The 23666-nt window shown below is 53.0% G+C and overlaps 1 pseudogene and 1 gene segment (V, D, J or C); one reads left to right on the top strand and one right to left on the bottom strand.

Annotated features, from left to right (window-relative positions):
- The first annotated feature begins 2466 nt into the window (after window positions 1-2466).
- LOC115639882 lies at window positions 2467-12451 on the top strand. The segment is given in 7 exon segments: window positions 2467-2482; window positions 4318-4617; window positions 5225-5551; window positions 5733-6059; window positions 6381-6713; window positions 11724-11857; window positions 12093-12451. Coding segments are annotated over 7 exon segments (1521 nt in total).
- A 5007-nt stretch (window positions 12452-17458) lies between these two features.
- Window positions 17459-23369, bottom strand: LOC115639879 (annotated as a pseudogene).
- Between the last annotated feature and the right edge of the window lie 297 nt (window positions 23370-23666).

The raw sequence follows: 23666 nt of genomic DNA, 5'->3' as shown, positions 1-23666 counted from the left end.
AGTCCTTTAAGAGCTTGTGATACATACAGAGAGATGTGCTGCAAGGAAATATATGAATAGCTATCATCTCATTATCCTTCACTTTCCAGGATCAGTCTATCCCAGACCTACCGTTAGAACGGGGCAGGGCTGGGAGCCAGAACTCCTGGGTTCTGGCCTTGGCTCTGGGAGGGGACTGGGGTCTTGTGACTTAGAACCGGGGGGCCTGGGAATCAGAACTCCTGGGTTCTGTCCCTGGCTCCAGGACAGCAGTAAAGGCTGGTTCTTCACACACATGCACCCCATGGCAGGTTCTCTAAAAGGCCTCACCCTCACCCCCCAGAGACTTCAATCTTTTCAGAGGTCTGCAGACTCCATGACCAAATCTCTGGTGAGATGCAGCAAACGACCAATAGGGGCTGAAAAGGGGAAGTTGAGACAAGTGACAGTTGTTTTTTCACCCCAGTGTTTGCCCCCATCCAATCCAATTTTCACACCTTCTCGCCAGCTTCAACACTGACAGCTCCTGCGTGGGCGTCACTGAGCAATAACAACCTATAATTATCTTTGGTGACCATTTGGAGGAAGAAGAGGGGATGCCCAACAGGCAAAGAAACCTCAGATGAACAATCCGACTGACACAGACCTCAGTGGATGCAGGGACACAACTCCCCGGTCTACAGTGCTGGGCCACGACCCACCATGGCTGAGAATTTGGTGAGTAAATTAGAGGAAAGTGGCTGCTAGTGGGGTGAGTACAGGGGGTCTTTTAATTCCATCGGTATGAGCCCTTTAGAGAAGAAAGCTTTATAGAGAGAGGAGCAGGACTCTTGGGCTCTCTCCCCAACTCTGGCAGAGGAGTGGGGTCTGGTATTGGGGGAGGGGGTCAGAAGCCAGGACTCCTGGGTTCTCTCCCAAGCTCTGGGAGGGGAGTGAAAGCTAGGGGGTCACAGCAGGGGGCTGGAAGCCAGGACTCCTGGGTTCTCTCCCAAGCTCTGGGAGGGGAGTGAGAGCTAGGGGGTCAGACCAGGGGGCTGGAAGCCAGGACTCCTGGGTTCTCTCCCCAGCTCTGGGAGGGGAGCTGGGGCAAGTGGGTCAGAGAACAGGGCTGGGAGCCAGGACTCCTGGGCTCTCTCCTCAGCTCTGGGAGGGCAGTGGGGTCAAGTGGGTTAGAGCTGGGGGGGCCAGGTGGGTAACACAGGCCAGGCTGTGCCCCTGCCTCCAGGCAGAGATGGGGGAACAGAGGTGCTTTTCTCACACTCCACTTATAAGCTGTGATAACAGCTTTGAAAGGGGTCCAGAGCTGGACTAGCAGGGGGCTGCACATCAGGAGGTCGGGAGTGAGGAGCCCCAGCAGAGCTGGGTGGGGGCAGGGCTGGGCTAGCAGAGGTCTGCGGGTCAGGAGTGAGGGGCACTGGCAGAGCTGCGGGGGGCAGGGCAGGTCCGGGCTAGCAGGGGACTGCACATAAGGCGTGAGGGGCACTGGCAGGGCTGCAGGGGAGCCCAGGGCTGGGCTAGGAGGGGATGCAGGTCAGAAGTGAGGGGCCCCAGCAGAGCTGCAGGGATGCGCAGGGCTGGGCTAGTAGAGGGCTGTGGGTCGAGAGTGAGGGGCACTGGCAGAGCTAGAGAAGGCAGGGCTGGGCTAGCAGAGGGCTGCAGGTTGGGAGTGAGGGGCAATGGCAGAGCTGGAGGGGGCAGGGCTGGGCTAGCAGAGGGCTGTGGGTCAAGAGTGAGGTGCACCAGCAGAGCTGGGAGGGACAGGGATGGGCTAGCAGGGGCTATGGGTCGGGAGTGAGGGGCACTGGCAGGGCTGGGGGGGGCAGGGCTGGGCTAGCAGGGGCTGCAGGTTGGGACTGAGGGGCACTGGCAGAGCGGGGGGGGCAGGGCTGGGCTAGCAAGGTATGCAGGTCGGGAGTGAGGGGCACCAGTAGGACAGAGGGGTGGAAGGGCTGGGCTAGCAGAGGGCTGTGGGTCAGGAGTGAGGGCCATCAGCAAAGTTGGGGGCAGCCCAGGTCTGGGCTAGCAGGAGGCTAAAGTTTGGGAGGGAGGGGCACCAGCAGAGCTGTGGGGGAGGTGTGGGGGAGCCAGGGCTGTGGTGGGTATCAGGGGGCTGCAGGTTGGGAGTGAGGGGCTCCGTCAGGGCTGGAGGGGGCAGGGCTGGGCTGGCAGGGGCTGTGGTTTGGGAGTGGGGGGCACTGGCAGAGCTGGGTGGGGGAGGCCAGGACTGGGCTAGCAGGGGCTGCACATCGGTAATGGGGAAACCGGCTGAGTGGGGGGGGACCCCAGGTCTTGGCTAGCAGAGGCTGTGGGTCAGGACTGAGGGCCATTTGCAGACATGGGATGCTCAGAGTTGGGGGGCTGCAACTAGACAATCAGGGGAATAGCTGAATACTTTTAAGGGGATTTTATTGTCTCCTATCTTTAGCCCAGTAATAAATATTTGCAAACAAAATCTTTCTAAACTGAGGCACAAATTTCCCCTTTGGCATGTCGCTTGTCAGAGGTAACCCCTGAACTCACCGAGTGCAGGAACGCGTCTCCCTGAGCCGGCCCTGCCTCCTTCCACCAGCTCTGCGCTCACGCTCCATGCTGAGAGCTGGGCCGGGGGATTCACAGCACACCTAGCTGTGAGCTCGGCTGCCTGGGGCTGGACGTAACTGGCAGCTCAGAGGCAACAGCTCAGGGGTCAACTTCCTAACTTGGCCTTTGAGTTGAGCTGGCTCCGTTTTTGCGGCGCACTCAGCTGGAGACGCGTTGGGCTTCCTTTCCGGGGGACAAGCTCTGACGTCTCCGGCTAAAGCCCACTGGAGATGCAAACCCCGGTAAGTGCTCCCAAAGGCGCCTCAGCTTTGGGCATCTAGAAAGTGAGGCAGCTGGAATTCTTGGGAGATTTCTCCCGCAGAGTTTGGAAAAGTGTCCAGAAAATCTTCAACCCAATTGCTTGGAATCCGAGTGGTTTCTTGAGTGGGAACCTGGCTAGAAAGGTCGTGAGCTAGGGATGGTGATAACCAGTCGACTACTGAGTTTGATGGGAGGGAAGGTTTTTTACCCTAACCCCAGAACTATGACCCTAAACCAAACCTTAAACCCAACTACTTAGACCCCCAACTCTGTCCTAGCTCCCTGACCATGACCCTAACCCCAGCATCTTAACCTCGACAGATGCACCCATTCCTTCACCTCAACACCCTAATCCTCATCCTTTCCCTAGAGTCCAATCTTCATCCTTAACCACAGCCCTCCTCCCTAACTCTGACCCCCAACTCTGACCCTCTCTTCAAACCCAACCCCTAACCCCAACGTCCCAACCTTATCCCCCAAACTCTGACTTTAGATTGCACAGGCTGCAATGGTCCTGGGATCAGTAGAGTCCTCATTGTTATTTCTCTGTAAAGTTCCTGGCACAATGAGACCTAATCCTAGACTGGGTTTTCTAGACTACTGTGATACAAGTACTAACAACCAATTATACCCCTAACCATAACCACAGCTCTAACCTGAACCTCCCACCTTGACTCTCTGAGCACTAGGGTTTATGTGTCTCAAGTTGGGTATCAAGCATCCCAGCCTCAGAAATATGAGTCATTGTCGCAAACTGACCCTTGGGGTAGGACCCAAGAGTCTCACTAACCGTCTGGGAAATGGCAGCAGAACTGGTTGGTATTTGAAGCTTGAATGGCTGCAAAATTTTCTAGAAATTCAATCACAACACATTAAATATTGACCCAAACCATTAAACCATCGCCCATAATTCCATCTCTGCAACCTATAGCCCTTATCCCCAGCACCTGACCCTAACCGCTAACCCTTAATCCTCCTCCCCACGTATAATTATAACCCGAACTCTAACCCAAAGGTCCATATGTCCCGGGTTCAACTGACAGTCCCAGTCTTTCTGAGGATATCTAACCACGTGTGTTTGAGCCATAGAAATGCTTACGAGCCAGCAGTGGCCATTGTTGTTACCACCTAGAAGGCTAATGAGAATATAACATTTAATATTCGTTCCCAAGCTAAAATCGCTAGTACAACAGGGTCTATTTAGCACCAAGAGAACTGGGGGCCCTGATCCTGCTCAGTCTGTGACACAACCTGGAAGATGGGGGGCAGCCTATCTCAGGTGTCCACTTACACACAGACATTACTAAGACCTTGCAGCTGTCAACAGTCTCACCCCAAACTGTGCTGTGAGAATGGAGCAGCGTGGGGCTCGCTAGGAGATGCTCTTCCCCGGCATTGAGTGCTGACCCCAGTGTCAAGCTAGGGCCTGGTCTGCACAGAGCGGGGCAGGGATCAGTGGGGCTGTGTCTCATGGCCTCACTCTCTCTCCCTTTGCAGCTAGCAAAACGGCCCCATCTGTCTTTCCTCTGACCTCCTGCACCGGCGAAGTCACCACCTCTCAGGTCACCTTCGGCTGCCTGGCCAAAGGCTACTTCCCTGAGCCGGTCACCGTGACATGGAGCCCCAACGTCGGCTCCTCGGGCGTGAGGACCTATCCCTCCGTGCTGCAACCTTCCAGCAGCCTCTACTCGCTCAGCAGCCAGGTCACCGTCCCGGCCAGTAGCTGGGAGTCTAACACCTACCGATGCACCGTAGAGCACCAGCCCACCAGCTCCAGCATCTCCAAGGAAATCCCAAGTAGGGACGGTGCGGCGCGGCCCGGGGAGGGGGGGTGGGAAGGGCTGGGGTTGTCTCAGGACCCTGCTCTGGTGACTGCTGCAGGGAGAGAGGATGGGAGCCTGATAGTGCTGTGAGCTGATGGAGTCGCTGGGGTGGGTGGGTGGAGAGAGACACCACAGAGCGATGGGAGGGAATGGGGACAGGTAGACGGTGTTGGGTGCACATAGTAGGGCGGGGGACTCAATAGGGGGCGCTATGCTGCAGGGAGCAGGGGGCTCAGCAGGGGGCGCTATGCTGCACTTAGCGGGGGGCTCAGCAGGGGGTGCTATGCTACAGGGAGCGGGGAGAGCTCAGCAGGGGGCGCTGTGCTGCAGGGAGCCGGGGCCTCAGCAGGGGGCGCTGTGCAGCAGGGAGTTGGGGCTTCAGCAGGGGGCGCTGTGCAGCAGGGAGCGGGGAGGGCTCAGCAGGGGGCGCTGTGCAGCAGGGAGCGGGGAGGGCTCAGCAGGGGGCGCTGTGCAGCAGGGAGAGGGGAAGGCTCAGTGGGGGGCGCTGTGCTGCAGGGAGCCAGGGGCGAGGCGACTCAGGAGGGGTCTGTACAGCAACTAACCCATCACCCTTCTCCCAGAGCCAATCTCCGCTGAACCCCAAGCCCCCAAGGTGCACGTCCTCCACTCCTCCTGCACCACCAAGCCAGGTGCCATCCAGCTGCTCTGCTTCATCTCCGGCTTCTACCCTGAGCCTTTGAAGGTGGAATGGCTGGTTAACGGCGAGCCTGGGTTACTTCACGGGGACACTGCCCCTGCCAAGAAGGACGCCGACGGCCGCACCTTCAGCACCCGCAGCAATGCCAGCGTCTCCCAGGATGTGTGGCTGGAGGGCAAGACGTACACCTGCCAGGTGTCCCACCCGGGCACTGGGAGCAAAAAGCAGGCCCACGCCCGCAAGTGCGAAGGTGACGCTGAGCAGGGACGGGCTGTCTGGAGAGGCAAGGGGGACACGGGCAGGGATGGAGGGGGGAGGGGAACATATGAGACTGGGATGGGCTTTGTAGAGGACAGGGAGTGAGGGGAGACTGGGATGGGCTTGGCAGGGGAGACCAGGCCTTGCAGCTGACTGGACTCTCCTGTCCCCAGAAGAAACAACATCTCCCAGCAACATCCAGGTCTTCCTGGTGCCCCCATCTCCTGCTGCCCTGTACGTGGCCCAGAACCCCATGCTCACCTGCCTGGTGGTCAACCTGCCTAGCGACTCCGGCCTCCAGGTGGTCTGGTCCCGGGAGAAGCCAGGGTCTATTATCCCTGATCCTCTGACCCTCACTGAGCAGTTCAACAGCACCTTCACCGCCTCCAGCTCCATGCCCATCTTCACCCGCGACTGGGAGGCCGGCGAGACCTTCACCTGCAAAGTGGAGCACTCGGACCTGATCTCGCCCCTCATCAAATCGATCTCCAAGAAGCCAGGTAAGAGGAGAGGAGGGTCTCTAAGGGGAGAGACTCAGTCCCAGGACCCAGCATGGAGGGATGCTCTTTATGGGGAAGCCCCAACCCCCAACAACCTGGGATCCTGGCCCCTGAGTCCTTTTGCATCCCCAAATCCCCACCCTCAAATTGTGCTCCAGAGATACCAGCTCCCAGTCCCCAGCCCCTCCATCCTGGAAGAGAGAGGGGATCTTCCTACTCCCACACACACACACATACACACACACACCATCCTTCTCCCCATCTGCCCCAGATGAGTAATGTGCATGGCTCATCTGTGTCCCCCATCCCCATTCACTGAAGGCAATCACTCTGCCCCGGGCGTCTACCTCCTGCACCCCCACAGTGAAGAGCTGAGCAGCAAAGGAGACTCTGTCAGCGTCACCTGCCTGGTGCGGGGCTTCTTCCCCGAGGACATCTCGGTGCAGTGGATGAAGAACCATGAAGGTGAAAAGGAGACCGACTACATCACCACCCCGCCCATGAAGGATGGAGCCAGCGACTCGAACTTCTTCCTCTACAGCAAGCTGAAAGTCAGCAAGGCCAGCTGGAACAGCGGGGACACCTACACCTGCATGGTCACCCACGAAGCCCTCTCATTGAAGTTCACCCAACGCAGCATCAGCAAAATCTCTGGTAAATGAAGAAGGCTCCTCCCAGCCCCACTGCTAACACTGTCCAGTACAGCTTCCTGTAAATAATCTCTGTGCCCTGCATGACAACAAGTGAATAAATGGAACTAGTCTGAGCTCACACCCAGGTTGCCTTCTTGTGGTGTGACTGGGTGAAATCTGCCAGTCGCCCAAGGTGGACGAGGTCCCAGGTTGCAGGCTGGGAGAAACTGAGATGCTATAAGACTGGGGATGCCAATTCCCAGATCCTGTGTGGGTGGATACATATATACCATGGATGGATGGGGAGATACATGGGTTGATGCCATGAAAGGAAATATGAGTAGTTGCCACGGAAGGAAGGATGGGTAGATATGTGGGTCCATGCCACGAAAGGAAGGATGGATAGATATGTGAGCCTATGCCATGGAAGGAAGGACGGGTAGATATATGGGTCCATGCCATGGAAGGAAGGATAGGTAGATATGTGGGTCCATGCCATGTAAGGAAGGATGGGTAGATATGTGGGTCCATGCCGTGTAAGGAAGGATGAATACATGCACAAGTACATACACGCCATGGAAACAGGGATGGAGAAGGGGGTAGATGCACAGTTACAGACATACTGCAGAGGAACAGACACATTCAAGCCAATCTCAGTTGGAAGGCCAGGTGTTCAGAGAGATGATTAAATGGATACATACTTCAGATGGCAGGACAAATACACTGAGATATCACAAGCAGCAAGAGAGAAATAGGGAGATCATTATTTGGATTAAATTAACCCCTATATCCCCAACTGAGACCAGTACCCTGTTGGGATGGGCACAGCACAGACAGCAGGAGACAGTCCTTCTCACAGCCTAAATAGAGAAAGAGGAGGAAGAGAACAGAGGTACCAGAAGGGGGAGAGTCCTGCCGACAATTACTGAGCATGTCAATGACAGAGCTAGAAACAGAATCCAGGTGTCCTGCGTGTCCCACCCAGTGTGCCTGCTACAAGACTGCACTGTACACAGGGACTCATGGTTGGATGGTTCAAAGAGGGTGGATGCCAATGGATAAATAGATGTCAAGGGATAGGAAAAATCCCTGGGGATCTGCAGAAGGGTGGATGGATGGATAGAGGGGTGTGTTGGGGGGTATAGATGGATGGATGGCGAATGTTGGATGGGCACACTTTCTGAAGGAGTGATGGATGAATAAATGGATGGAGTGTGATAGATGGATGGGTGGAGATGGGGATGAATGGATGTATACATGAACGGTGGTGGATTGGTAGTCACATATGGCACTGGATTGGTACCGATGGGGATGGACAGGTGCCTGGATGAAGGGGTTGTTACACATAGTGAGTGAGTGAGAGATGAGGATGAAAGGATGGCTAAATAAAATGGCTGACTACGCATGTTTGGGAAAGGATAGATGGCAATGGATGGATGAGAGTCAATGAGTACTGATGGTGATAGAGGGATGGGGTGGATGTATACTGAAAAGGATAGATAGATAGATAGATAGATAGATAGATAGATAGATAGATAGATAGATAGATAGATAGATAGATAGATAGATAGATGGGCTTGCCTGGGTGAACGGTGAGGGATGAGGATGGACGGATTGAATAATAGACTGCACATTGGATGGATGGTTAGAAACAAGAATGGATGGGTGGGTACAGATCCGTATGGATGGTGGAAGATACAGATATAGGGTTAGATGGATGTTTATGGATGAGGAAGGACAGATGGATGGCACAGATCAGGAGGGATGGATGGAAGATACAGGGATGGATGGGTGTTTATGGATGAGGAAGGATGGATGGATGGTACAGATCAGGAAGGATGGATGGAAGATATAGGGATGGATGAATGTTTATGGATGAGGAAGGATGGACGAATGGTACAGATCAGGAGGGATGGATGGAAGATATAGGGATGGATGGGTGTTTATGGATGATGAAGGATGGATGGATGGATGGATGGTACAGATCAGGAGGGATGGATGGAAGATATAGGGATGGATGGATGTTTATGGATGAGGAAGGATGGATGGATGGTACAGATCAGGAGGGATGGATGGAAGATATAGGGATGGATGGGTGTTTATGGATGAGGAAGGATGGATGGATGGTACAGATCAGGAGGGATGGATGGAAGATATAGGGATGGATGGATGTTTATGGATGAGGAAGGATGGATGGATGGTACAGATCAGGAGGGATGGATGGAAGATATAGGGATGGATGGATGTTTATGGATGAGGAAGGATGGATGGATGGCACAGATCAGGAAGGATGGATGGAAGATATAGGGATGGATGGATGTTTATGGATGAGGAAGGATGGATGGATGGTACAGATCAGGAAGGATGGATGGAAGATATGGGGATATATGGATGTTTATGGATCAGGATGGATGGATGGATGGATGGCTAAGCAATCTCTAGGATCCCACTGAGACAAGGCCCTCTAGGCTCAAACCTGTGCATGCCCAGAGGGGCGCCGTGTCAGGGTCAACATTTACCCCACATCCCATCCCACCCCAGAGAGGAGCAGGGAGAATTTTGAGACAGAATCAGTGAAGGGAGGGCAATTCAAATTCCCTGACCCTTACATACACCTCCCTAGCTAGCTGAGAAACTAAAGTGTCTCCCTCCACCCCAACCCTCTGTGGTAGCTGAGGAGGGGGTCATAGTGCAACAGACAGCAAACACCCCACACCAGGGATCAGCTTCTGGCACCCAGTGCTCGCAAAGCAGCAGCACTAGTAGGGCTGTTACCTGGAGCAGACGCTAAGCAGGGACTCACCTAAAGTCTCACTAGGGCTGGTGACATGGGGGTGGGACAGAGGAGGCAGACTCATCTGTGGCCCTGCACATGAGCCCCATCTCCTACCTAGCCCCAACAGGGCACCCACATGCACCCGTGTGTGTGTGTCAGCTTCAGGGCTGGATGGGCGAGCGCAGGGCTTGACCACACCAGTGCCAAGCCCAGCGCTCAGCACGTGGTGCCAAAGGGTGGGTAGCAGCAGCGGCAGTGTTAGGGCTGTAAAAGCAGCAGAGAGTCCTGTGGCACCTTACAGACTAACAGACATATTGGAGCGTGAGCTTTCCTGGGTGAATACTCACTTCGCCGGATGCTGTTATCCTGGGGCAGCGCAGGGGCACACACAGTGAGGAAGTGGGGGGGTTGCTGAGAAAGGGACAGAGAGAGAGAGAGATCTGGTACAGATGGACACACCTGTAACGTGGCATGACCCAGGGACCCTCCCACCTGAGCTGTCGTGTTTGTACACACAGAGAGACACACAACACAGAGAGACACAGACATGCACCCAGAGGCAGCCACGCAGCCTGTTCTCCCTCCACTCGCAGCCAGCTCTAAGATGCAGCTGTCTCTGGGACAGGTGTTACAGAATCTCTCACCCTGTGCTGAGTTGTGTCCTCTCTGGGGTGGAACATGGCGTCTGGTTATTCACGGACCCCTCCCCCGGCGCTGGGATACGTTTGACTCAGGGGTGGGGTATGCGGGAGTCAGTTTATATGGGGATACCTCTCCCACGTCTAAGAAGCAGCTACCAACTCCAACCAAATCCTCTGAGCCCCCTTTACCTGGGGAGTGAGGCCTGCATCACCCAGAAGCCATGCACACCTGGAGTGGGCTCAGTATGGGGTGATCTCCCCTCACAGTCAGAGCTGACCTCAATGCCCCCACTGCTATGCTAGGGGTGCTGTGATACAGGGGGCACCATCTTTCCTCTGAGAGATAAACATGAGCCTCCCAATCATAAAATTACTCATGACTCCGTTCATCAAAGCAACAGTGATCAGCACACCCCATGCCAGCTACAGCTTGGCATTTAGGCAAAGGGTCCCTATCTAAACAGCCCCTGTGTGCCACCCCAAAGGGGGCACATCTCAGTGCTGGCTGAGAGACCACCTCTATAAACAGCCACTAGATGCCACCGTCCCAGTGCCACCCAAGGGAGCCCCAAATAAACAGCCCCAGAGGTTGCTGTGTTCCATCAGAAGTGACTCCGGAGTGTTTAGGTACATTGGGACCAGTGTCATAGAGGTACAAGTGTGAAATCCAGCCATCCTGGTCTTTAGCGGGCTCCTCTGTTGTGGTCGCATCCTGGCACCTCACACACACCTATGAATTTACCCTCTAAGGGATCCTGAGCCACCTCTTGTGGGAATGGAGGGAGAGAGAGGGTGTGCAAAGGGAAAGAGCAAATGAAGATGTGTGTAATGGATGGTTTGATGAATGGAGGGTTGTGTCTAGAGATAGATGGGTGGAGAGGTGTGTAGGGATGGATGGATGATATCCAGAAATGGATAGATGGAGGGGTGTGTGGTCATGGATGGACAGATGGATGGAGGGATGGTTGTATCTAGAAATGGATGTGTGGAGGGGTGTGTGGTCATGGATGGATGGGTGGAGTGATTTGTGGGGATGGATGGATAGTTACATCTAGAGATGGATAGATGGAGGGGTGTTTGGTCATGGATGGATGGATGGATGGAGGGGTGTGGAGGGATAGATGGATGGTTGTATCTAGAAATGGATGGGTGGAGGGATGTGTGGTCATGGATGGATGGTTGTATCTAGAAACGGATGGGTGGAGGGGTGTGTGGTCATGGATGGATGGGTGGAGGGATGTGTGGGGATGGATGGATGGTTATATCTAGAGATGGATAGATGGAGGGGTGTTTGGTCATGGATGGACGGATGGATGGAGGGGTGTGGGGGGATAGATGGATGGTTGTATCTAGAAATGGATGGGTGGAAAGGTGTGTGGTCATGGATGGATGGTTGTATCTAGAAACGGATGGGTGGAGGGGTGTGTGGTCATGGATGGATTGGTGGAGGGGTGTGTGAGGATGGATGGCTGGATGTGTCTGGAGCGGGAATGGGGGAGGGATGGAAGGATGGATAGAGAAGGGGATAGGCAGGTTGGTGCTGGACACACAGTCCGAGCTCTCTCTGTCACAGTGGCTGAGTCCGAGCTGATGTCTCTTTCTCTCTCCTCAACAGAGGTGATCGTGTCTGGTGAGTTTTGCAGCGAGGACGAGGATGAGGAGCTGGATGGACTCTGGTCAAGCATCTCGGTCTTCATCACCCTCTTCCTCTTGAGCGTGTGCTACAGCGCAACCGTGACCCTGTTCAAGGTGAGAGAGAGAACGAAGGTAGGAACGAAGGAATTAACGCCTTTAGCACAGTAGAGGGCAGCGTGGAGGGGAAAGAAAGAAGAGAAGAATGAAGGAGAAAGGAGAATGGGTGAATAAGACAGAGACTGAATAAATGAGACACAGACAGAAAAGCAGGAAGGAATGACACAGACAGACAGAGCAGCTCCCCCCAGCACTGACCCCTCTCACCCTTCCTCTCTCTGCCCCATTGCAGGTGAAGTGGTTTTTCTCCACCCTGGTGCAGCTGAAGAAGGCGAGTGGCCCCGAGTACAAGAACGTGATCCAGCGCGTGGTGTAGAAGCTGCTCCTCCCATCTGCCCAGAGACAAGGGTTCGGGGCTTCTGGCTCCATTGGTGACACCACTCTGAGTCCCACAGATGCCCCCCGCCAGCGCTGTGCCCCTGGGAGACCCCTCAGGGGGGGGAGACAGGACCTCACTCCACATGGCCTAATCAGCCCTCAGCCACTAGGGATGCTGCCCTGCTCGGAGCTTGGCTAAGACTGGACAACTCGTATCATGGAGGGAACCAGCGCCCCTAGCGAGGAAACAACCCCTCTCCCACTTCCCACCCTCCTGAGCCCAACAGTCCCTGCTCTGGGGCTGGATCAGAGCCAGCGCCCCTAGAGAGGAAAGGCCTTACTTCCCTTCCCCACCCCCTGTGCCAGCCAGCCCCCCGCCCTGGGGCAGGACCATAGCCAGAGTTGTGTCTGTCATGCTGTATGTTGCATATTTAGCTTTTCATTGGGATTTTTGTGGGTGGTATGTGTCTGTGACTTTTATTGTGTGCACTGAGTGACAATAAATAAATAAATAAATAAATACATAAACAAATCAGGCTCCATCTCATTCATAACCTCCATCCCGGACTTTCAGGGACCCCTGATGCCCTCCAGAGGGGCATGTCATGTCTGTAGGGGTGCTTCCGGGCATGGGGAATAAAATGACAGGTGCCCGCTGAACTGGCCCCAATGGGAGATAGGGGTCTAGCTACAAACCCAGAGAACTGGGGCCTCGTCCCTCAGCCTATACAGGCTGGGACGGATGGGCAGGAAGGGGAGATCTCTGGGGCAGAGAAAGCCATTGGTCAGATAGGGTGGCATGCATGAGAAAGAAAGAAAGAAAGAAAGAAAGAAAGAAAGAAAGAAAGAAAGAAAGAAAGAAAGAAAGAAAGAAAGATGTGTATGTATGAGGATGGACAGTTGTGTAGATAGATACCTGAGGACTGAGACATACAGTGGCTTACATTCTCCTTGGTAAAATCTCCCAAAACCCATCCTGAAATGCAGCTACCAGTTTTGAACTCATTTTATTCTGGATCAAACTCAAAATTCCTGTGTAAGTTGCAAGTTAAAGAAAGGAGCCAATGAGACTCTTCGCCATTGACAGATTCCAGGTTGACCAGAACTTGGGACACAGATGCGTGTGCACGAGCGCACACACACGTGCACAAGGAAATCCGGTCCTTGCCATGGGATGGGGTTGGAGGATGGAGGGGAATGGGGCTGAGTTCAAGTTCCAGCATGGGCTGCCCTTGGGGACGTCCAGGGAAGGACTCTGCCCTCCCTGCTCTGGGCTCTGCAAAGTTCAGACCCTTCAGTGGCCGTTGTCGCGCCCTCTGAGTTGCTGTGGAACTTTGTCCCTCCAGGGGTCTGGAGAGAGGGCAGGAGCCTGGGAGGGCTGATGATGGAGGGAGGGAATGAAGAGGATGAAGCAATGCTGTACACCTCCTAGGAGCCCAGAGCCGGGCACTCACCGCACCTGTGGGACACAGAGAGCAGAGTGGTTCGGCCAGTGCCGTTGGACCCGGCGTTGCTCTCATGGGCAGCATCCTACGCTGGAAGAGCAAGGCCAGAAGGGTCCTTTGGGACCATCTAGCCTGTCCTGCTGCGTAGCCTGGGCCATGGACCTGGTCCAGTCACGCCTGCATCCTGCCAGAGTCTCTGCGTTGAGCTGGAGCTCAAATTCCAGACAGAGACACCGGCCTTGTCAAACTGCCTCAGGGAATGGCCACTGCCCAGCGGGTGCCGCACACCAACTCCCTGGGGAGACACGGCTGTCTAAGCCGATTCTGCTTCTGGTTCCAGGTCCCAGCACCATGTCCCCACCACAGAACCGGCTTCACAGGCTGCTATGGCCCTTTGTGCATCTGGGCCCCACTACAGATCCTTAGTGATCATGGCTGAGTGGTTAGTGATTGACGCTCATTGGTCCTTGAACATTTGTTCTGGCTTCTTAATTAGTGATCATTCCTTTTTGGTCATTGATCATTCATTGCTGATTATGGATAAATGATTATGGTCAGTTAATAATTACTAGTAGCTTATTAATGGTTGATGCTTGATCCTTGATTAACATTCATTACTGATCTGTGAGAATTGATTATTGATAATCAATTGCAGATTAATGGCTACTCAGCATTAATTACAGATCACTAGGTACTGACCAGAAATAGCCAATCCCTGATTATTGATTTCTCAGTGATAAATGATTGGAATTGATAATAGACTCTTGATTCTCATTCATTGATCACTGCTGAGTCAATCTTGATGGGAAACTCGCTCATTAGTGATGATGCTCATAAGCCCAGCAGAAGTTAAGAAGTTGCCCAAAGCATTTCCCCAGAGCTGTGATAGCCAGGGCCATCCAGAGGATTCCCGCCGAATTGCCACCAAAGACATTGGACTATAACAGGGTTTCTCAAACAGAGGTCGCTGCTTGTGTACAGAAAGCCCCCAGCGGGCCAGGCCAGGATGGTGTGTTTACCTGTCCCATCTGCAGGTCCGGCCAATCGCGGCTCCCACTGGCCACGGATCGCTGCTCCAGCCCAATGGGGGCTGTGGGAAGCGGCATGGGCCAAGGGACTTACTGACTGCCACTTCCAGCAGCTCCCGTTGGCCCGGAGCAGCAATCCGTGCCCGGCGGGAGCCGCAATGGGCCGGACCTGTGGACGGGGCAAGTAAACACACTGGCCCGGCCCACCAGGGGCTTTCCCCACACAAGCAGCAACCCCTGTTTGAGAAACCCTGGACTATAACCTGAAAAACTCGTTCAAGGGACTCTTTGCAACTCTGAAGCCAACCACCTCTGCTATGAAACTGACCTAAGAACTCAAGTCCTACCTTTATGTATGTGTCTTTTAACCAGTACTCACTCTCTCACTCTTATCTTTTCTAATAAATTGTAACTTACTTCATAAGAATTGACTGTTTGGGTAAGATCTGAAATACTCATTGACCTGGTGGGTAATGTCTCCAATCCTTTGGGACTGACAGAACTTTTATATGATGAACAAGATTTTCAGTAATCCTCATCCTGTCTGGGTGGGAGCTCAAGGCTGGGTTACTCTAAGGAAGCTGTATTTCTGTCTTCTGGGTAACCAGTAAGGTATTTTAGAAGCTGTTTTGTTTCTAGTCTGATGAATTTATCAGGATAACCACCAGTCTGGGGGGATTGGCTGCCCCATTCTTTGCAATTTGCCCCGATTGTGTGATCTCAGCATGGCCCCCCAGGGACCCCAGTCACTCTCCATGCAGGTACTTATACATATCATTGAAGCCAACTCTTGAATGTCTCTTTCATAAGCTCAGCTGATTCAGCTTCTCCTATCTCTCACTGGAAGGTATTTTCTCCAGCCCTCTAATCATTTTTCTAGCTCTCTTTTGCACCCTCTCCAATTTTTCAACATTCTTTTTGAATATTGAACAAGAGAATGGCCACAGTGCATGGGACCAATTGTCCAGCTACTCCAGTATCCTGTCTTCCAACAGTGGCAGATACCAGATGCATCAGATGGAATGGCCAGAATGGGACAATGGTCAAATGATTAATCCACTGTCATACAGTCCCAGCATCTGACCATAAGAGGCTTAGGGACACCAAGAACATAAGGTTGCATCAATGACCTGCTTGGCTAATAGTCATTGATGGACCTATTCTCCACGAATTTATCAAATTCTTTTTTGAACCCAGTTATGCTTCTGGACTTCACAACATCCTTAGTCAACAAGTTCCACAGCTTGACTCTGTTGTGTGATTGCTGTAAACCTGTGGCCATTTAATTTCATTCGGTGAACCATGGTTCTTGTGTTATGTGAAGGAGTAAATAACACTTCCTTTTGTCACACGAGTCATGAGTATACCGACTTCTGTAAAATCCCCCTAGTTGTCTCCCTAGATGAACAGTCCCAGCCGCTTTAATCTCTTCTCATATGGAAGCTGTTCCATAGCCCTGATCATTTCTGTTGCCCTTCTCTGAACCTTCTCTATTTCTGTTCTATCTCTTTGGCGATGGGGTGACCAGAACTGTGCGCAGCAGTCAAAGTGTGGGCGTGCCGTGGATTTATACAGAGGCAATGTGGTATTTGCTGTCTTATTATCTGTCCCTTTCCTAATGATTCCCAACATGTCGTTACTGCTTCTGACCACTGCTGCACGTTCACCCCAGAACCGGATGCTGTATTCCAGTGTCAGTCTCCCCAGTGCCGTACTCAGAAGTGAAATCACTTTCCCTGGTCACCACAACCCTGGTCACACATCCAGGGACGATGGGGACGGAGCTCGTGGCAATGAAAGATCCTAACTCAGTCTCACCCTGATGCCTATCTCCCTGCAGACATAACATCAGATTCCTGGGGGCTCTGCCTCTGCATCTTATGTGGTCAGGTGAGGACGCATCTGCTAGTGGTTCTGATGCCATAGCAGCCAGGGCTACATTGCTAGACAGATGCGATGGTTAAGATGCAAGTCTTGGAGATGGGAAATCAGGGCTCTATTCCCATCTCTCCCACTGACCTGCAGTGTGACCAGAGACAAGCCACTTGGGCTGGGGTCTTTAAAGGACTCTTAGGCAGTTAGTTGCCACTGAAATAAATTCATAATTCCAAGGGGAGTTGGGCATCTCACCCCTCTGAGCATCCCGGATATAATCCTTTTGTGCCAAAATATCCCCTCCCAGCCTCTCTGTGGACAGGGATGGTCAGCTAGACTCATGACACTGCATGAGGATGGATGGATGTTGTAGAAGCTAATATAGACAGATGACACTGCAGATGTTGGATGGATGGACAGGATTGCAAAAGGGAGAACAGGCAAACTCAGATATTGCCAACCGAAATATGAATAAACAGACACAGTGCAGAGAGAGAGATTTGCAAGTGGGCAGGAAAATGGACAGCTAGTAAAGAGGGGGAAACAGACACAAGTACAGCAGAGGATAGAATGGATGGATAGATCCTGCAGAAGGAAGCTTTGATGAATAGATCTAGAGAATGTATAAGAAAAGGAGAGTGGATGGACAGTAAGAGATACGTCAGAAAGAAGGCTGGTGAATGGATATAGATGACGCAGGAGGGAGGCTGGGCTGGTGGATAAGACATAGAGATGGTCCCTGCTTGAAGAAGACATCCCATTGAAAACAAGCTCCAGCATGGTGCATTTTATTTGGGCATATTCAACACACAGCCGTGCTCCGTACACCAGAGCTCCCAAAGCTTTACACACAGGCTCAGAGGAATCCCAGACCCCACGAGGCTCCGTGGCCACCTCAGATACGAAGTGAGGAGCTCGCAGGGCTCTGATCCTCAGTAGCAAGTGACGTCGGTGTCGGACAGGATCACAGAGACATTGACAGCGGTGGGTTTATCGGGGGCTTTGTCCACTCTCCGGTGGATGAAGGTCATGGGCAGACCCTCGTGCCCCACCACACAGGCGTAGATGTCCCCCCGCTCCCATTCGGACGCCAAGACATTGAGCTGGCTGTAGATGAAGTAGCGCTCCTCCTTCCCAGCCTCCTGAGCGGGGCTAACATTGGTGTAGGCTTCCTGGGGCACGGGCCGATCCTGCTAGGTCCATGTCACCAAGATGTCTCTGGGCCGGAACCCGGAGGCCAGGCAGGTGATGGTGGCTGATGCCCAGAGAGACAGTTCCTCAGCGTGAGGAGGGGAGACGTAGACAGAAGGGGCCCGGAAAGACATCTCTGCCATGAGGAAACACCAAAGAGTTAATGATGAGGGATGAGAACCAGGAGTCCTGGCTGCCAACCCTGACACAATCCCCCTGCTATAACCCACTAGACCCACACACACACACTCTGCCCCCAGAGCTGGAAAAAGAACCCAGGAGTCCTGACTCTCCATCCCTTTCTCTCTCATTAATTTGCACATTTCATCCCACACACAAATGTGTAACACCCAGTCTCACTGACCTGAAACCGGATCAGAGCTGGTGACCCCTAGAGACAAAAGGATCCATGTCCCATTCCCTACACCCTGAGCCAGGAAGATTGCAGCAAGTGCCCCCTACAGGGGAAAGGCTGAGTTCTAACCTTGAATCTTGCGGATGGTCTTGACAATGGCCGACGGGATGTCTCGGTGTTTCATGGTGCAGGTGAACTACTCCCCCGCCTGCCACTCCTCCACGCACACCCGCAGGATGCTGGTTGCACTGTAGGTACAATCTTCCTGCAGCACCGGATCCCTGGAGACCACGGCCAATGGGCCCCCGCTACCCCGGTTCCAGGACACCTCCAGGCTGCTGGGGTCTACATGCCGCTCACCAAACAACTGATGGTGGCGTTCTGCACTATGTAGAGGTCCTCCAGGGAAGGCAGAAGGAGAGACACCTTCAGTGGGTGTTGATTACAGTTGCTGCCACCTGGTTGGGGGCAGGAGGCAACGTTGAGGGCTGGAATGAGCCAATACTCAGGAGGCATCAGCTGATAAATAAGTACCTCTGCCTCAGGGGAACAAAGCCTTGGGGATGTTTGGGAAGGGTCTGAGGATCATTGGGGTGGGAAATAGGGCACTGGCTTCCCTGATGGAAGGGGCACGATCCTCATCTCATGGGGCATCAGGAATAATGGCTGAGGTTTTCCAACACATCCCGGGATTGGGATTGGGATTCCTGGGTCCCATTATGATTATTTGGGTCTCTGGGTCCCATGAGCAGATCTGAAGGTCTCTGGCTCCCATGGGAGAAAGACTCATTGGTGAAATCACGGCAGGGGACAGACCTGCCATGTTTGCTCAAATCAGGATCCTTCCAGCCTCAAATTCATGAGCCCAACGAAGAGGGCAGAGATGACAGCTGGGACACAGAGAGAAGAAACGACCTGCCCATGGTAATTCCTGACTCCTTTCCCCCATGCTCTAACCACTAGTCCCCACTCCCCTCCCACAGCTGGGGATAGAACCCAGCAGTCCTGGCTCCCAGCCCCCTGCTGGCACTACTAGACCCCGCATCCAGAGCTCAGGACATAACTCACATCCCCTAAAACCCTCCCCCTACACAGGCAGAAGGTGCTCTTTATATTTCACCCCAGTGATATTCCGGCTGCTGGTCTCCCAAAGTCCCTCAGGGTTGTGACCACAACTCTCACTGCAAGCCGATGTGGCAGTTGAGAGCGTGAATCCCTTTGGAAACCCCAGCATTGAAGCCTGAACTGGTGCTAGCTCCCTCACTAGCCCCTGGGGTAATGGGGGGCACTGGCCATATTGGGATGAACAAACCTCTCGTCGCCCTTTGGAAGCTTCAACTCACAATTCTCTGACTTCACCTTCACCTTCAAGGTTTCATTCAGCATCATCTGCCACACCAGGCAGAAATCCTGGGGCCCTGCTTCTCCTTCCCCCGTGGGCCTGGCGACTCTCAAGATGCTCTGAGTGGAGTAGGCCTCACCAGATCTGACACAGGGCCACTGCTGTAGTGGGAGGCAGGGACTATGGAGCTGTTGTGCTCCCAGCAGAGGTTGACGTCTGCCGGGAAGAATCCAGTGACGTCACGGAGGAACGTGTGGAAATCTTTCTTCCCTGAAGTTTCCTCTGGGTCCAGGCAGGAGACAGTGGCTGAGACAGTAGGTGCGTGGGCAGGGTAGGCTGGAAGGGACAGAGATGTGAGATGAAGCTAATTTCTCTCCCAGGGATGGAATATGTCTCCTCTTAGTCCCTTGGTGGAACATGTGAGGGGTGGCTAACCTTGGCCATATTTATTATGTATTTGCTGTTTTTCCTTAAATCCACAGCTTATGCTATGACCATGGAATCTCAGCTTTCATTTAGGGTCTATCCCCACTAGCTATAAAGAAAAGTCTGGAAACATGATCCCCACTCACTCCTTTTGTTCCTGACTCACAAACCAGGAAGCAAATAAAAGCAGCCCAACATTTATTAACATTTCTAGATTTTTTGCACCTGTTTCACAACTTTGTGCTTTGAAAAATTGAAAAGGGCTCATAGAAGAGCCTCAGTGATGATTCAGTAGCTGTAAATGAGAGATTTAAGGAGCTATATTGATTCAGTTCAGGGTAAACTGAAGATGTGACTTGAATAGTGTATGAATACCTTCCCGGGGATAAAACATCAGGTACTAAAAGAGGGTTTCTCAAACAGGGGTCACCGCTTGTGTAGGGAAAGCCCCTGGCGGGCTGGGCCGGTGTGTTTACCTGCCCCCACCGCTTGTGTAGGGAAAGCCCCTGGCGGGCTGGGCCGGTGTGTTTACCTGCCCCATCTGCAGCTCCCACTGATCGCGGCTCTCACTGGCCGTGGATCCTGCTCCGGGCCAATGGGGGCTGCTGGAAGCAGCATGGGCCAAGCGACTTACTGGCAGCCGTGTCCAGCAGCTCCCATTGGCCTGGAACAGCGATCCACGGCCAGTGGGAGCCACGATCAGCCAGAACTGTAGATGGGGCAGGTAAACACATGGGCCCGGCCAACCAGGGGCTTTCCCTACACAAGCTGCGACCCCGCTTTGAGAAACCCTGTACTAAAAAGTTCTCTAATCTAGCAGAAAAGGCAGAACAAGAACCAATGGCCGGAAACTGAAACCAGACACATTCAAATTCATTGTAAGGCAACAATATTGGAAGAAAACCATTAGAACAAACTATCAAGAGAAGTGGTGGATTCTCCATCTCCTGAGGGGTTCCAATCCAGACGGGACGTGTCTCTAGATGAAGCGTTAGTCAAAGACATGTTACCGGGCTCGACAAAGGGATAAATGAGTGAAATACTCTGGCCAGGGAAACATGAGGTCTGACTAGATGACCTGATGATCCCTTCTGGCCTCAGACTCAATGAATCTACCTTGATGGACCATCTTAACCCTACTTTCTATTTTCTGTCCCTCATCACCTCTTCTGAGGGCCCCGGCTTGAATCACCACTTGAAAGACCCAGGAAATATTCACCAGATCCTCCTCTATTGCCTCACCTCCCTACTGGAGTCTAGTGAATTGCAAGGCCTTCATTTTCCTGGCAGAAGCTGGTCTGAGAACAGCAGCCTGACTATTATTGTAGGTGCTACCAGCCCAGACTGAGACCACAACCCCCTCCTGCGAGCCGGCGAAGGGACGTGAAAGAGAGCCCCTGTTCCAGAAACAGACACCAGGTGAGAGAAACAAAGGACCCTTATCCCCACTTTGCAGGCTTGGGCACAGAGCGAGAGTAAAGTGACTTTGGCTGAGTTCACACAGGGAGTTGGGACTTACACGCGGACGTACTCACTTGTGTCCATGAGTGGCATATCCTGGGTGACTTCTCCAAAACAAGGAGGTGTCACTTTGCAAGTGAACTTGGTCCTGCTCTTCCATTACTCCAAGCTTATTTCGTGGGTGCTGATGACGCTCTGGATCCCATTGCTTTGTTCCAGGTTTCCTGTCTCTGCATCAGAGCTGGCTTTCTCATCACTTCCCAAGCCACCTGAACATCTACCAAGCTATAACCCAGCACGTCACACAGGCTGTCTCCCCAATCAGGTCATCGTAAGACGGCTCGGTGACAGAGACAGATGGAGTCACTGAGGCAGGCTCAAAATACAAAGGACTTGTTTCAATAGGGAAAGAAGAGCAGAAGACTCCATGAATTCCCTGCACCATGAAGGATACTACAGTGACGGGTGTTACAGAATCATAGAATACAGGGTTGGAAGGGATCAGGGTCATCTAATCCAACCCCTGCTCAAAGCAGGACTAATCCCCAGACAGATTTTTTACCCTAGTTCCCTAAATGGCCCCCTCAAGGATTGAACTCACAACCCTGGGTTTAGCAGGCCAATGCTCAAACCACTGAGCTATCCCTCCTCTTAGAGGGGACTGTCAGTCCCCTAATTTGTGAGCCTCAATTTCATGGGATGTTAGAAGGAAGAAAGATAGAAACCATTGAAAAAAGCCTCTTTCTAGCTATTGACAATCCCGTAGCACTTTCTATCTCTCCATCTACACTTTCCTGTGCAGACCTCCAGCTCTTTATTACTAATTATTCACGTACACACATCCCCTTTCTCCATCCATCAGACCTGTCTTTCTACCCAGCCATCACATCCATCTTCCCTTCCAGTCATTCCTCCTTCTATCCACAGTATCTAGCTCTCTATCCATCCACCTGCATATCTTTCACTGCACCCATCCATCCCTCTCCCACCCACTCCTAGTATCCATCTCTCAATGTATTTCTATGTCACCCTGGGATCTGGCACAGTCCCGCTTACTTAGATAAGGCTGGTTTCCAGGCAACCCTTCATCCCACCCCACCGTGCACGGCCACAGCCCCTCACCCAAGCACTCGCTGGTGTGTGCATGGAGTACTCCATTCCCCGCACTGGGTGGGTCACTTCACAGGTGTAGATGTCCCCTGCTCCCAGCTCTCCCTGGTGATGTTCACTTGGCTCTGGCCCACGTAGGTGCCGTTTGTGCTTCCCAATAGAGAAGTCCGTGGTGGGAAGGTTCCTCTTCTCGCCGTTCACCAGCCATTCCACTTTGGCTGCCCCTGGGCTGAATCTCAGGAGGAGGCAAACCACCTCCAGCTGCTTCTCCATGTGTTGTGCTCACAGGAGGGCCCAGGAGGCAAACCTCAGGATGAATTAGAGACTCACATACTGGCAGCAGAGAGACAAAATGGATACCAGCTCAGAATCATGAATCAATTGCATTTGTACGGCAGAGCACAATGTGCTCAAGTCCTGACTGACAATAGAGAGAGGAAAGATTTACCTTTCCCTCCTTCCTTCCCTCGGCACCATTCCATCTCTCTATCACTCTGTCTATGTCATCTCTCCAGCTATCCGCCTTGTTTCCATCCATACTTCTGTATCTCCATTTGCCCATCCACCTAGCCCATGCTCCGTACCATCCTTCCCTCTCTTTCACTCTCTCCATCTTTCCCTCGTCTCTGTCCATCCATACATCCATCCCTTTCTTCCTATCTCCTTCATCTTTATCATTCTATCTCCCCACTCCTCACTTTAGTGACTCTTATCATTCTATCTCCCCCACTCCCTCTGTCCACACTATCTTTAGTGCACTTTAGTGCACCCTTCTGCCTCAGTCCTTTCCTCATTCTCTGGCACCCCAACATAGCTCACCATTCGTGATCTCCACATCTATCGTTTTACGGGATGGGGTGTGCTCCACACTGCACTGGCAGGTGTTGTGCGCCAGGCCGTAGGAAGGGGCGGTGAGCTGGCTGACGAGGGAGAAGGCCCTGCCACTGCTCTGTGCCATGGCTGGGAAGTCTTGATCCCGTTGGTCACTCTGCCGGAATTCCACTTGATGTCCACGGGCTCCGGGAAATAGCCGCTAGGCAAGTTACAGTCACCTCACAAGTGGGGCCCCCGGCTACATCGTCACACAGGGGAACAAAGGGAACATAGAGGGTGTTTGTGGGAGCTCTGTCTGAGAGAAAGGCAAGTGAAGACATTCAGAACTGAGAATCCTAAACCCAAAAAATGGTGGGACTCCAACCTCAGAAGGGGTTCTACAGAGCTTGGCATAAAACCCAGGACCCCTGGCCGTCAGCCC

This window comes from Gopherus evgoodei, unplaced genomic scaffold, assembly GCF_007399415.2.
Source record: "Gopherus evgoodei ecotype Sinaloan lineage unplaced genomic scaffold, rGopEvg1_v1.p scaffold_143_arrow_ctg1, whole genome shotgun sequence".
Classification (NCBI taxonomy): domain Eukaryota; kingdom Metazoa; phylum Chordata; order Testudines; family Testudinidae; genus Gopherus; species Gopherus evgoodei.
Note: the sequence above shows the minus strand (reverse complement) of the source record. Positions and strands in the feature narration are given on the sequence as shown.